The sequence below is a fragment of the Sprattus sprattus genome (assembly GCF_963457725.1).
Source record: "Sprattus sprattus genome assembly, chromosome: 2".
Classification (NCBI taxonomy): domain Eukaryota; kingdom Metazoa; phylum Chordata; class Actinopteri; order Clupeiformes; family Clupeidae; genus Sprattus; species Sprattus sprattus.
The window spans coordinates 66,602,192-66,615,192 of NC_137921.1; the positions used below are offsets into that span (position 1 = coordinate 66,602,192).

Here is a 13,001-nt window from a genome sequence, read left to right on the forward strand (position 1 = left end):
TTATAGAATCGCCTAAGTGCATGCTCTAGGGGTTCAGGCCTTACACTCTGTATAGCACCTTGAGATAATTTCAGTTGTTATGGGCGCAATACAAATAAATACAATTTAATTGAATTGAACAAAACAGGGTGACCCTGTACAGTGCCATGGGGAACTCCGTCTTACACTGCAGCTTCTCAGCCCGGTTTTTCTGGATCATAATGCACAGCTGAAGCACCAGTTGTGGGGCGCTCTCGAGGAAGGCCTCCAGAAGGCGGAGCATGTTGACGTCGGCGTACTCGTACAACATGGCCCAGTAGAAGCGGCGATGGTTCTCCTTTTGCCGTCGACTCTGGATGCCCAAGTACATGGTGCGGATGTACCTAAATGGGAGGGAGTGGGAGATGAAAGAGATTGTGAGTGTGTGGATAGATATCACCGGACCAGAGTACAAGCATAACGTCGACATTGCAAGCATCAAATAGATGGATATGACTGATGTAACATCAGGAGAATTTGTTGGGCCAAGTACTTGATGGATAAATTATTGCCGGGTCTAAGCAATCATGGCAAGTGACTGATTTAAAACAATGGATATAAAAAAAATGGATATGGTTAAGAGAAAGACCACAAAGACGTTCATGTTGGTACATCTGCTGAAAACATGAGAGGTGGTAAGGGTGGATAGGTGGATCATTTACGTAAGGGATAACGGCCGACGAGCTGTACAGTTCTACTAGATAATGGACGATGGGGGGTAAAGAACTTCACGACGCGCAGCGGAGTGGAGTTGCTCTGCGAAGTCCATTATCTTTGTAGAACTGTACAGCTCGAAGGCCGTTATCCCACTTATCTCCCGTTTACAACATCCAAAAATGTTTTTTTTATTGTTATTATTATTATTTAGAATTTACTTTATCTTTAGGAAACTTATTATGCATAATAACCTGATGAATTCTTGATTTGAAGCCTAGTGCTCCCCTTAAAAAAAAAAAAAAAGTTACGTTGGTTGTCAATGGTAACCATTCAAGAGCATTGATATGGAACGGCGATTTAACTTTTCTACTGGGACTACTTAATGTACACCCCATTAGCCAATCAGAAAACAGTATTTCGTTCCAGAGGTAGATAATGTCTAATTACTATTACTGAGATCATTGTAGAAATGATTGTAAGTAATTCTTCTTAACCTGAAATCTTACGTAGATGGATGTGTAGGATGTGTTTAGATAGCACAGAACCAGCGATATGCATAACATCAACATTGTAAACATCAAATAGATGGATATGATTGAAGTACATGTCAGGTGAATTTGTGGAGCCAAGTACAAGTAATGCCTAAGTTCATGTCATGGACCATTTCATTGTAAACAGTCAAATTCCATTCCTTAAGGAGAAAAAGAGAAATGCCTGGCTCCTGCTCTAAGCCCCCCCCCCCCATCCCCCCACCCCCATTCACCATTCGCCTCAGTGCCACTGTGAGTAGCGCACCTGCACAACCTCCGGGTGAAATGGTGCATCCCATCATCGCTGCTCACAACAACAGGAGATTGCCCTAACCTCACAGATGACGGTGGATCAGTTCCAGCTCCCTGGGTCACATAGGTGCTGCACCATAAGGTCGGCCCCGAGGCAAAAACAAACGTCTGACCTCACTGTTATTCCGCATCATTGTCTTGTAATCTGGATTTAGCTACATCTTGTGTCACATGTACTGTACATTCAGTGATCACTGGACAGTGGCAATGGCAGATGTAACCCACTTTCCTCTGACAACACCTCAGTACCTCGCACAATAGAAATTCCATAAAGAAATTCCAGTTCTATCTTCCATACAGAAATTCCAGTTCTATCTTCCATACAGAAATTCCAGTTCTATCTTCCATACAGAAATTCCAGTTCTATCTTCCATACAGAAATTCCAGTTCCATTTTCCATACAGAAATTCCCCAAAACTCAGTGCCTTCTGATGGCTACAGAAATCCTAATACTTTCTGTGGACAACAAAATGTCTTATATAATAAATATAATATAATATAATAATTGGCAATAGTAATTTTAACAGGAAAAACAGGAACACAATGTACCAAGGCAACCTACGGCACTCCAGGTCCTCCTGTCTAGCACAGGAGCAAGCGCAGGAGTAGGAGTGAGTACGAGCGCACATGTGCCTTATGCAGGTTCTTGTTTATATGTACATTCTGTGCGTGTTAAGATCTGCACCATGTTGTGTGGGGGTGTTCAGCACACTTTAGCACCTACACACACACACACACACACACACACACACACACACACACACACACACACACACACACACTTTAGCACCTATGACTGTAGATGGAGTGGGCACTCTTGACAGCTGAATGAGAGCAAGAGAAAGAAAAAAAAAGAGAGAGAGAGAAAAGAGACAGAGTAAAAGAGAATGAGAGCAAGAGAGAGATAGAAAGAGAGAGAGAGAGAGAGAAAGTAAAAGAGAATGAGAGGAAGAAAGACAGGGGGAGCAAGGAAGGGGAAAAGAAAGGAGAGATAGTGTTTGAGAAAGGAGAGAGAGAGAGAGGGATAGAGACAGCACACAAGAGAGAGAGAGAGAGAGAGAGAGACAGGCGTCTGTCTGGATAACCTTGTGGAGATGCTGAGTTCTGTGTCTGTAAGCTCGGTCTCATATTGATCGTCTGAGGTGATCTTTTGTGGAGGAGTCGCGTTAGACAAACAGAAATGTTCGCATTCAACCCCAAAGCCGTCTGTGGACAACCTCCCTCTCTCCCTCCCTCTCAATGCACTCTTGTAGACAAGATCTCAGTCTCGTAAATCATGGCGGTTGTTCCGTTTGATTCTTGAGTTGGTGGCTATTGAGTGGAATTAAAGGAATGCTGTCTTGGTGAACCATGAATTTAGTCTCTTTCTCTCAGGCAAAAGTGTGCTGTGAGTTTCTATTGAGTGCATGGGAGGCATTCCAAGTAGAGGTAACTAATGCCATTACATCATCTGGTACCATGTAGTCTGTACAGCCCTCTGTAAACAGCCAATAAACCATCTGTTCACATTCCGTTGCGTACAGGGAATACAAATGTGCTTCAACTTGTGGTGAGGGGTTGTTTTAGGATGACGGTTAGTGTAGATGATAGCCGAGTGGTCATTACGTTTATTTTGGTTTGCCAAATATCCGCAATAGACCAGAACAATTCTGATGAGTCATGTCTTTGAACAGAACAAGCACGAGGAGGAGGTTCTTCTCTCCTCTCTGCCTGGCTCTCTTCTCCACTTCTTCTGTCCATCTTGCTCAGTGACACTGAGAAAAAAAGCATGCATTCTCCGTCTGCACATACAAGCGCATTAAAAAACATCAAAGTCTTGCACGGAGCCTCCCTTCCTGGCGTCTTTCCATGTCTCCGCCTTGACAGCATTGATCTCCCTAGCTTCCTCCCTCCCTCACTAATCCACCTCAGGTCCACGTTAACCCGTTCCATGCCACCTATCCGCTTTCTTTCCCGTGTGACCCTGATCATTGATTGGTTGTTCGCTTGTTGTCCAGCTCTGTGCTTTTTGTGTCCCAGCAATGATGTTTTAAACTCCACCGTGTGTGTGTGTGTTTGTACACAGGTCCATGACTTTTTCTGGCGTTGGTGTGATTGAGTTAAGCTGAAAGTTTTTTCATAGCTCTCTGCTCTCCTAATTGCTGTAATTGTACTTAACTTGTGAATGTACAAAGTTGTACAGAAGACCTAAAAAAATATTAAAAGAGCTTCATCTGACTTTTCAGTTGGTCAGGTTACAGTAGCTAAACAACAATATCTAATTTATTAAGATTTCTAAAAATGTCTTCCTTTTTAAATTAATTTAATTGTTTAAGAAGAACTTTGAGGAAACTGGCTACAGTCAGCCATGTCTTTTCTTGTGTGTGCGGCTCTCATTCAGGTGTAACGCTGTACAGCTATTGTCATAAACCAACACAGGCAATGCATGAAAGGATACATGTAAACGAGTGTTTACTTACTCAACTCAAGTGATTAGAGAGGGGTAGTTTATACAAATCATAAAACATCTAGGACTTTTTTGACCTACAGATGTAATTTTTTTATGTGCATGCCTCCTGTTAACTCCACTGAAATGCATATCCGATGAACTGAAGCCTCATTTCAAATTCTGATGTGTCTAATTAGAGCTATAATCATCTTTGCATTTGTCACAGTGCATAATGACTGCAACTGGAGCCAGTAATTACCAGACTGACTGGAACATTTGGTGGCAAACAACACTAACATCTTTTGCACACTAAAAGGGCCTCCCAGTCTGCAGTGTGTGTGTGTGTGTGTGTGTGTGTGTGTGTGTGTGTGTGTGTGTGTGCCTTCCAGTCTGCAGTGTGTGTAGAAAGGGCCCACCGTCTCTCATTCTCATAGGCAGCCGAGCCTCAAACACTGGACTCCTGGGAACATCTTTTGTCTTTCAATGGTGGAATGTGTGTTTTGAGGATGGAGTAAACAAAAATCCTCCATCAACAAAGTCCCCACACATCTCCTCTCAGGACTTAGGCACCGTTGAAGCTAAAGTAGTTTTGTGTGTGCCAGTCAGAGACTATAATTGCACAAAAGATCAAAAACGACTCAGTACCAGCCTAAAGGTAGATTTATGGTCAGAGGCGTAAGCGTAAGGGTAAGCGCAAGAGGCCCTGCAAAGCACATTGAATTGCATTTAATGTACGAAATGTGCTATATAAATAAATTTGTCTTGCCTTGCCTTGCAAGCCCCTTGCGCGACTATTCACGTCTTGCGTGCGTCCGGCGATTTTTCTAGGCTTAAGCCATTTTACGCAAGCCTATTGTTCTGGCGGTGAATTGCTTGGCAACACCCCCAACGCAACGCGTAAGCACGTAGCAATTCATGCTCCTTAACTGAGTATATGTCGGCCTTAAGGCAAAATTCCCTCCCGCCCTACAACCACCTCAGTCACATTTTCAACAGCCTCATCTGATAAATGATCATCATCACTCTTTTTTTTTGCCCATGTTATGACTCAATGTTCATCTCTCCTCAGATGAATGGTCCTTGACTGAAGGAACTGTGGATAATTTCAAAAAAAAATTCCAGCCAAGTCAAGTGTTCAATTTTTGGAAGTGCAAACGCTAAGTTCATTTAATTTGATTTACTCATTAAATCCCAAAATGACAGCAATTAGTCTGAGAGCTTTCGTTGCCGCAGTAACGTTGTCCTGTCTTCCTATTGGCCAGAGAATCTGCCCTCTGTTCTTCCTGGCTTCAGTTTTCTCAAAGAGAGAGAGAGAGAGAGAGTAGCCACCTTACTTTTCCTCTTCTCTGTCTGGCATTCAGTCGCTCAATAAGTTAACTATGAGAGACACCCCTGAGGTTGCTCCACTGAAGGAAACGTGGGCCCTTGAAGAGATGGGAAGTGATTTCCCTCCCTCTGTGTCAAACTCTGTCTTTTCTCTCTGTCTCTCTGTCTCAAACTCTGTCTTTTCTCTCTGCCTCTCTGTCTCAAACTCTTCTCTCTGTCTCTGTGGTGTCAGCTCAATTCTAAGGTCACATTCCAAACAGCGACTCTGGGCTGTTCTGGACAATCTGTGCCAAACCAGGCCAAACGGGGGTTAAGTAAGGCCAGATCAGGGCCAAATCAGACCATATTAGGGCCAAATAAGGGCAGACCAGGGCTAGATCAGTGCTAGATCAGGGCTAGATCAGTGCTAGATCAGTGCTAGATCAGGGCTAGATCAGTGCTAGATCAGTGCTAGATCAATACTAGATCAGGGCTAGATCAGTGCTAGATCAGGGCTAGATCAGTGCTAGATCAGTGCTAGATCAGGGCTAGATCAGTGCTAGATCAGTGCTAGATCAGTGCTAGATCAGGGCTAGATCAGGGCTAGATCAGTGCTAGATCAGGGCTAGATCAGTGCTAGATCAGTGCTAGATCAGGGCTAGATCAGTGCTAGATCAGGGCTAGATCAGTGCTAGATCAATACTAGATCAGGGCTAGATCAGTGCTAGATCAGGGCTAGATCAGTGCTAGATCAGGGCTAGATCAGGGCTAGATCAGTGCTAGATCAGTGCTAGATCAGGGCTAGATCAGGGCTAGATCAGGGCTAGATCAGTGCTAGATCAGGGCTAGATCAGAGCTAGATCAGGGCTTGATCAGTGCTAGATCAGTGCTAGATCAGGGCTAGATCAGTGCTAGATCAGGGCTAGATCAGGGCTAGATCAGGGCTAGATCAGTGCTCGATCAGTGCTAGAGCAGGGCTAGATCAGGGCTAGATCAGGGCTAGATCAGGGCTAGATCAGTGCCAACTCAAAGTTGGATCTGCACCAAATTGGGGCCACATTAGGACTGGATCCACTCCAATGTCAACTGTTATCAAGGATCTGTTTTCCTTAAGACATCCCCCAACCCAAACAGTCATCTGGCTGCTAAAGACTGTTCTTTCAGACAAGATGGATGAGGCTACTTGCCAGAGTGAAGCGAGACTCTTGCATGCATAACGCTCATTATTCATATGCCGACAAGCAGGACTGGCTGATGATGACTTGTCTTGCTCGAACTGGGGAGGCTACCCAGACATGAGTTGGTTGGATTAAGGGGGGGATTGGAGAGAGGGTATTGGGGGGAAGTCTTTGGATCAATAACCCTAGCCTTTGTGTGATTTCCAGGGCCGCGTCGTAACCAGAGGTAACGCGTGGCATTCAGTGGCATTTTCTGTTAGCGTGGAAAATGTCAAGGGGCGCTAACAGACTTCAGCTGGGATGTGATTCTGGAGGGAAGTGGGGAATCTTTTATTTTTTACAATTTTTATATATCTTTTTTCATTTTTGCTCTGTTGGCAACCTTCAACGCGATCCAGAGTAAGTGCCGTAAGACTGAGCCACAGGGAGAAGCCAACACCGTCTCACTGACTGGAGGTGGGGATCATGCTCACTCATCCATGAGCACACACACACACACACACACACACACACAAATGCAAACATGCAGAAAGGCCGATCAGAATCAGAATCAGAATCAGATTTTATTTGCCAAGTAAGTTACAACAAACAAGGAATTTGACCTGGTGAACTGGCTCTCAATGTGCTTACACATATTACACAAAATATACATTACAACACAATACAAAAACAAGAAGTTCAAGAAGTGCAGGGATAAATATATATGCTACATGGATAAATATGTATGTTACTTTGAGCAGTTCAATAGTGAGACCGCGATGACAGTGTGTCATGTGGCATGTTCACAAATCGGGATGGGCATGAAAAATCCACTCATCAAATTGCTGAAACAGATGCCTATATTACCTGATGCAGCGCTGATATCAACAATATATTAACGTCACATTCATTTTCTCTGGAGTCAGTGCTACTCCAGTGTGTGTTTGGGTGGCGTGGCCCGAGTGCTTTAGGGTAAGGAGTGGAGACTCCTGTTTCACTGGCCGCTCAGTGGCTGACCGTGCCCCTAGTCTCGCCTACAGGCACACGTTCTACCAGACTGCACCTCTCTCTCTCTCTCTCTCTCTCTGTCTTTTTCACTGTCTAACTCTGTCTCTGTCTCTACATTCCTCATTTTCTGTCTCTGTTGCTTCTTCTCTCTCTCTGACCCTCTCTCATTCCCCCTCTCTCTCCTTATCTCTTTCCTTCTCCTTCTGTCTCTCGCTCACATATAGAACACAGCCTCACCCTCTCTGTTTTCCCTTTAGCTCTCTGGCCCTCTCTCATTCCCCCTCTCTCTCCTTCTCTCTTTCCTTCTCTCTCTGTCACACAGCCTCACCCTCTCTGTTTTCCCTTTAGCTCTATGGCCCTCTCTCATTCCCCCTCTCTCATTCCCCCTCTCTTTCCTTCTCTCTCTGTCTCTCGCTCACGTATAGAACACAGCCTCACCCTCTCTGTTTTCCCTTTAGCTCTCTGGCCCTCTCTCATTCCCCCTCTCTCTCCTTCTCTCTTTCCTTCTCTCTCTGTCACACAGCCTCACCCTCTCTGTTTTCCCTTTAGCTCTATGGCCCTCTCTCATTCCCCCTCTCTCATTCCCCCTCTCTTTCCTTCTCTCTCTGTCTCTCGCTCACGTATAGAACACAGCCTCACCCTCTCTGTTTTCCCTTTAGCTCTCTGGCCCTCTCTCATTCCCCCTCTCTTTCCTTCTCTCTCTTTCCTTCTCTCTCTGTCACACAGCCTCACCCTCTCTGTTTTCCCTTTAGCTCTATGGCCCTCTCTCATTCCCCCTCTCTCTCCTTATCTCTTTCCTTCTCTCTCTGTCTCTCGCTCACATATAGAACACAGCCTCACCCTCTCAGCTCTATGGCTCTATCCCCCTCTCTCTTTCCTTCTCTCTTTCCTTCTCTCTCTGTCTCTCTCGCTCACATATAGAACACAGCCTCACCCTCTCTGTTTTCCCTTTAGCTCTATGGCCCTCTCTCATTCCCCCTCTCTCTCTCCTTCTCTCTCTGTCTCTCGCTCACATATAGAACACAGCCTCACCCTCTCAGCTCTATGGCTCTATTCCCCCTCTCTTTCCTTCTCTCTTTCCTTCTCTCTCTGTCTCTCTCGCTCACATATAGAACACAGCCTCACCCTCTCTGTTTTCCCTTTAGCTCTATGGCCCGCTACACGGCTCTCCATGAATTATTAGTGGCCAGATCATAGCACACACTCATGCCTCGTTAGCCATGCTGCACTTGGCCTAACCGTGCCAGGTCAAGCTCTGCCCGCCTGCCCGCCTGTACGCCTGTCCGCCTGTCTGCCTGTCCGGCTGTGGCATCTGTACTTACAGACTATCCCCCTTTCTGGAGGTGTCATATAGCGGCTGAACCTCAATCCAGCGTGAGCTGATTGGATAGCCGTTTTGAAAAAATGCAGTGATTGGGGTGATTGGCGTTTTTGGCTGTATGTGCTGTTGGTTGCTGCTGAGATTGTTGAAAGAGAGACAAAGAGAGGCGGATGTAGGGAGATGGAAGAGGACAGACACAAACACAGAATTGGACATGGAATCTCATAAAGGATCGAAACATGGTTCACGTGTCCTACAAATCAGTCAAAAACACACATATACACTTACACACACACACAGACACCCAGACAGATGGGCCGGAGACAAACACACACAAACAGATTGGGAGATTGAGTGAGAGAGACTTAGACACACTCACACACACACAGTCACATACACACACACACACACACACACACACACACACACACACACACACACACACACACACACACACACACACACACACACACACACACACACACACAGAGTGACGATCACATTATAACCAGACTCAGCTGACATTGAGTGTATCCTTGGCACTGGTGGTGGTAGACAGGAACTTGTCAAGTACGACTTTTCCAAAACACCTGCTCTACTCCCCCCACCACCGTTCACAGACTGCATCCCAGTATCCAGTACCTACAGAGAAGCCCAAGCTTATTACTGGTGCCTATTTATGTCAAGATACAATGGCCACACTAGTCAGTGGTCTTAGTGCAGTAGTCTTAATAAGTCACGGTTGATGGGGTAGCCCCTTTTTGAAAAATTAATTCAATGCTCTTTTTCAGATGGTATTGGTAGGTGGTGCGTGTGTGTGCATACGTGCGTGCGTGCGTGCGTGAGTGCGTGCGTGTGTGTGTGCGTGTGTGCGTGCGTGCGTGCGTGCGTGTGTGTGTGAGTCTGTGCCTGTGCCTGTGCCTGTGCCTAGACGTGCGTGAGCGACTCTTAGATGAGTCACTCCATGAGTCACAGCAGAGGATGTGAGGGGGACCTCTCTCTGTCTCTGTCTTTCTTTATCTCTCTCTTTCTTTCTCTCTCTCTCTATCTCTCTCTGTCTCTCTCTCTGTCTCTCTCTTTCTTTATCTCTCTCTTTCTTTCTCTCTCTCTCTCTCTCTGTCTCTCTCTCTGTCTCTCTCTTTCTTTATCTCTCTCGTTCTCTCTCTCTCTCTCGTTCTCTCTCTCTCTCTCTCTCTTTCTTTATCTCTCTCTCTTTCTTTCTCTCTCTCTTTCTCTCGCTCTCTCTCTTTCTCTCTCTCTCTGCAGACTGCACACTGCTGTGACTGCCAATGAGCCCCTTGCCACCTGCCGGGGATGCTCCAAGCTCTCCAGACCAATTCCTCTCTCTCTCTCCATACCCCCTCTCTTCATCCCTCTCTCCTTTCTTTTTAACTTTGTCTTAGTCTGTCCTCATGTCCCTCCCTCCTTCTCTCTCTCTCTCTCTCTCCCTCCTTCACCCTATCTGTCTTTCATTCGCTCCTTCTCTCCCTCTCTCTCTCTCCTTACCTCTACCTCAGCCTGTCCATGTGTCCCCCCTTGTTGCCAGTCTCTCTCTATCTGTCGTGCTCTCTCTTCCTTTATTCCCTCGTTACCCCCCTCTGTCTTTCTTTCTTTCTCTCAATCTCCATCTATGTCTCTTTGGTCACTCTCTCTCTCTCTTTCGCTCCCTTTCTCTCTCTCACTCCTGTTATGACACGACTGATTCATTGTATTTGCCATTGCTAACTGAAGCAAGCCCTCTGGTTACCCATTCCCTTTCTGTCCCTCTGTCCCTCTGTCCCTCTGTCCCTCTGTCTGTCTGTCTGTCTGTCTGTCTGTCTGACTGTCTGTCTGTCAGTCTGTCAGTCAGCCCCGTCCAAATCTACTTCCTCCTACTCCTCTTTCCATTCCTAATATCTCTCTCTCCAGTTCTCCCTCCTCACCCTCCCCCCCCCCCCTCCGAGGTTGATCGAGATTTGTGCTTGTTATGCAGAGAGTGGTAACGTACCGCGCCTGAGGTATTTATAGCTGTGGCCTGCCGGCCTCCTCCATGAGTGAGAAACACACTAAAATGGCTTTGAATTTAATTTCAAGCTTTTATGCAACCATGACAGGCATGACTCAGATATAGAGTCGCCTCCTATCGGCTAGAGGCCCTCCCCCGCCTCTGCTTCCCGTTCCTCCTCCTCCTCTTATTCCTCTGCCTCCCGTTCCTCCTCCTCCTCTTATTCCTCTGCCTCCTCCTCTTCCTCCTCCTCTTATTCCTCTGCCTCCTCCTCCTCCTATTATTCCTCTGCCTCCCGTTCCTCCTCCTCCTCTTATTCCTCTGCCTCCCGTTCCTCCTCCTCCTCTTATTCCTCTGCCTCCTCCTCTTCCTGTTCCTCCTCCTCCTCCTCCTCCTCCTATTATTCCTCTGCCTCCTCCTCCTCCTATTATTCCTCTGCCTCCCGTTCCTCCTCCTCCTCTTATTCCTCTGCCTCCTCCTCTTCCTGTTCCTCCTCCTCCTCCTCCTCCTCCTCTTATTCCTCTGCCTCCTCCTCGGTCCTTGTCAGCCCATTTAGTTCTGGAGTGAAGCATCAAATGCCGGGTATTACATCACTGTGATAGTGATGAAGAGACAGGGGCACAGACGAGGCTCGCTGGGCCAACAGGGAGGCTTCGGGGCGTCAGAGTGGCCCTGCAAAAAAACCCTGACGACAGCGGGGGGACAGACAGACAGAGGTGTCTCTGGTGACCCCATCAGTGAAGGACCTCCGACGGCCTCACAGCCACCCCACGTCTGACACCACACGTAGCAAAGGGAGAGAGTGGCCACACCACCCAGCCTCCAACCTGAAGTCTCTGGGCAGCACACCTGCACCCAGCCTCTAACCTGAGTCTCTGGGCAGCACACCTGCACCCTGACTGCAACGCCACAGATCCAGACACGTTGGCATGGCAGCCAGAACTCTCAACCGTCAATTTCGGGACAGAGCCATAGATGACCACATGATTATGCTGAAGAGAGTCAGGTGGAGAGCATGAAGTTCACATGGGCTTCAGAGTTGTGTGTGTGTGTGTGTGTGTGTGTGTGTGTGTGTGTGTGTGTGTGTGTGTGTGTGTGTGTGTGTGTGTGTGTGTGTGTGTGTGCGTGTGTGTGTGTGTGTGTGTGTGTGTGTTCGTGTGTGTGTGTGTGTGTTCACATGGGTTTCAGAGTCTGAATGTTTTGTCCTGGGTTTAGATGAGTGGTAAGTGGTTGTGTGTGTGTGTTCGTGTGTGTGTGTGTGTGTTCACATGGGTTTCAGAGTCTGAATGTTTTGTCCTGGGTTTAGATGAGTGGTAAGTGGTTGTGTGTGTGTGTGTGTGTGTGTGTGTGTGTGTGTGTGTGTGTGTTCACATGGGTTTCAGAGTCGTCCCTATGTGATTATATGCTGTCGGACACACAGGCATGAGCTGATTTGGCTCTGAGGGAGTAGAAACAGCCCGTGATGAGTCTGAATGTTTCCCCTGGGCTTAGATGAGTGGTAAGTGGCTGTGAGTGTGTGTGTGTGTGTGTGTGTGTGTGTGTGTGTGTGTGTGTGTGTGCGTGTGTGTGTGAGTGTGCGCACATGTATTTATGTATGTGAACATATATTGTGGATAGGTGTATGTCTAGTTATTTCTTAGATCACCTCATTTTTAAGATGTCTGCTCTGGCTAAGTTTGAAATATTCCTCTTACAAGTTGGCAAAACACAGTGGTGTAGCTTAATTTTGAACTTCAGCATGTATAGAAGTCATTGAGACATCAAAAAGAAGCCGTGCCACCAGACAGCACAGGTGGTCATGGCCAATGTTGGGAAAAGTTCACTTTCTATATGAACTAGTTCAGTTCATAGTTCACAAATTTTAAAATGAACTTATATAGTTCAAGTTCACAGCTCCAAAAAATGAACTAGTTCAGTTCTTTTTTTCAATATGTTGCAAGCTATAATTTTTCTAAAGCTCTATATTAAAAAGAGTGAACTTTCGTTCAATGAACGCGTTCAGGTACAACACTGGTCACAGCACACCCTTAAAAAGGGAAGAAGCGGAACTCGCAAGGCCATTTCACTAAACACCGCCCAAGACTCTGTAACCTGCACTGTTGTCATGGTTACGACATGCATATCTTACACAGGGGATGTATAGCTGAAGTAGCCATGAAGGGCCACCATTAAGATAATTTCACATTTCACAACCCTTTCATCAGACAAGACCGGGTACAACCTGCTAAAGGTTGACACCATTATTTTCGTTAAAGGCACCCAGTGCAACTTTATATAAACA

The 13,001-nt window shown here is 46.4% G+C and overlaps 1 protein-coding gene across 1 annotated transcript in view; it reads right to left on the reverse strand.

Annotated features, from left to right (window-relative positions):
* The window catches only part of xkr6b (XK, Kell blood group complex subunit-related family, member 6b), a gene marked incomplete at both ends in the record, with an annotated part of 58,445 nt that overhangs the window by 3,717 nt on the left and 41,727 nt on the right, over positions 1–13,001 (reverse strand). The window contains one exon of the mRNA XM_080832642.1: positions 166–362. Within this exon, the coding sequence (XP_080688768.1) occupies positions 166–362 (197 nt within the window). The remainder of the gene's footprint in view (positions 1–165; positions 363–13,001) is intronic.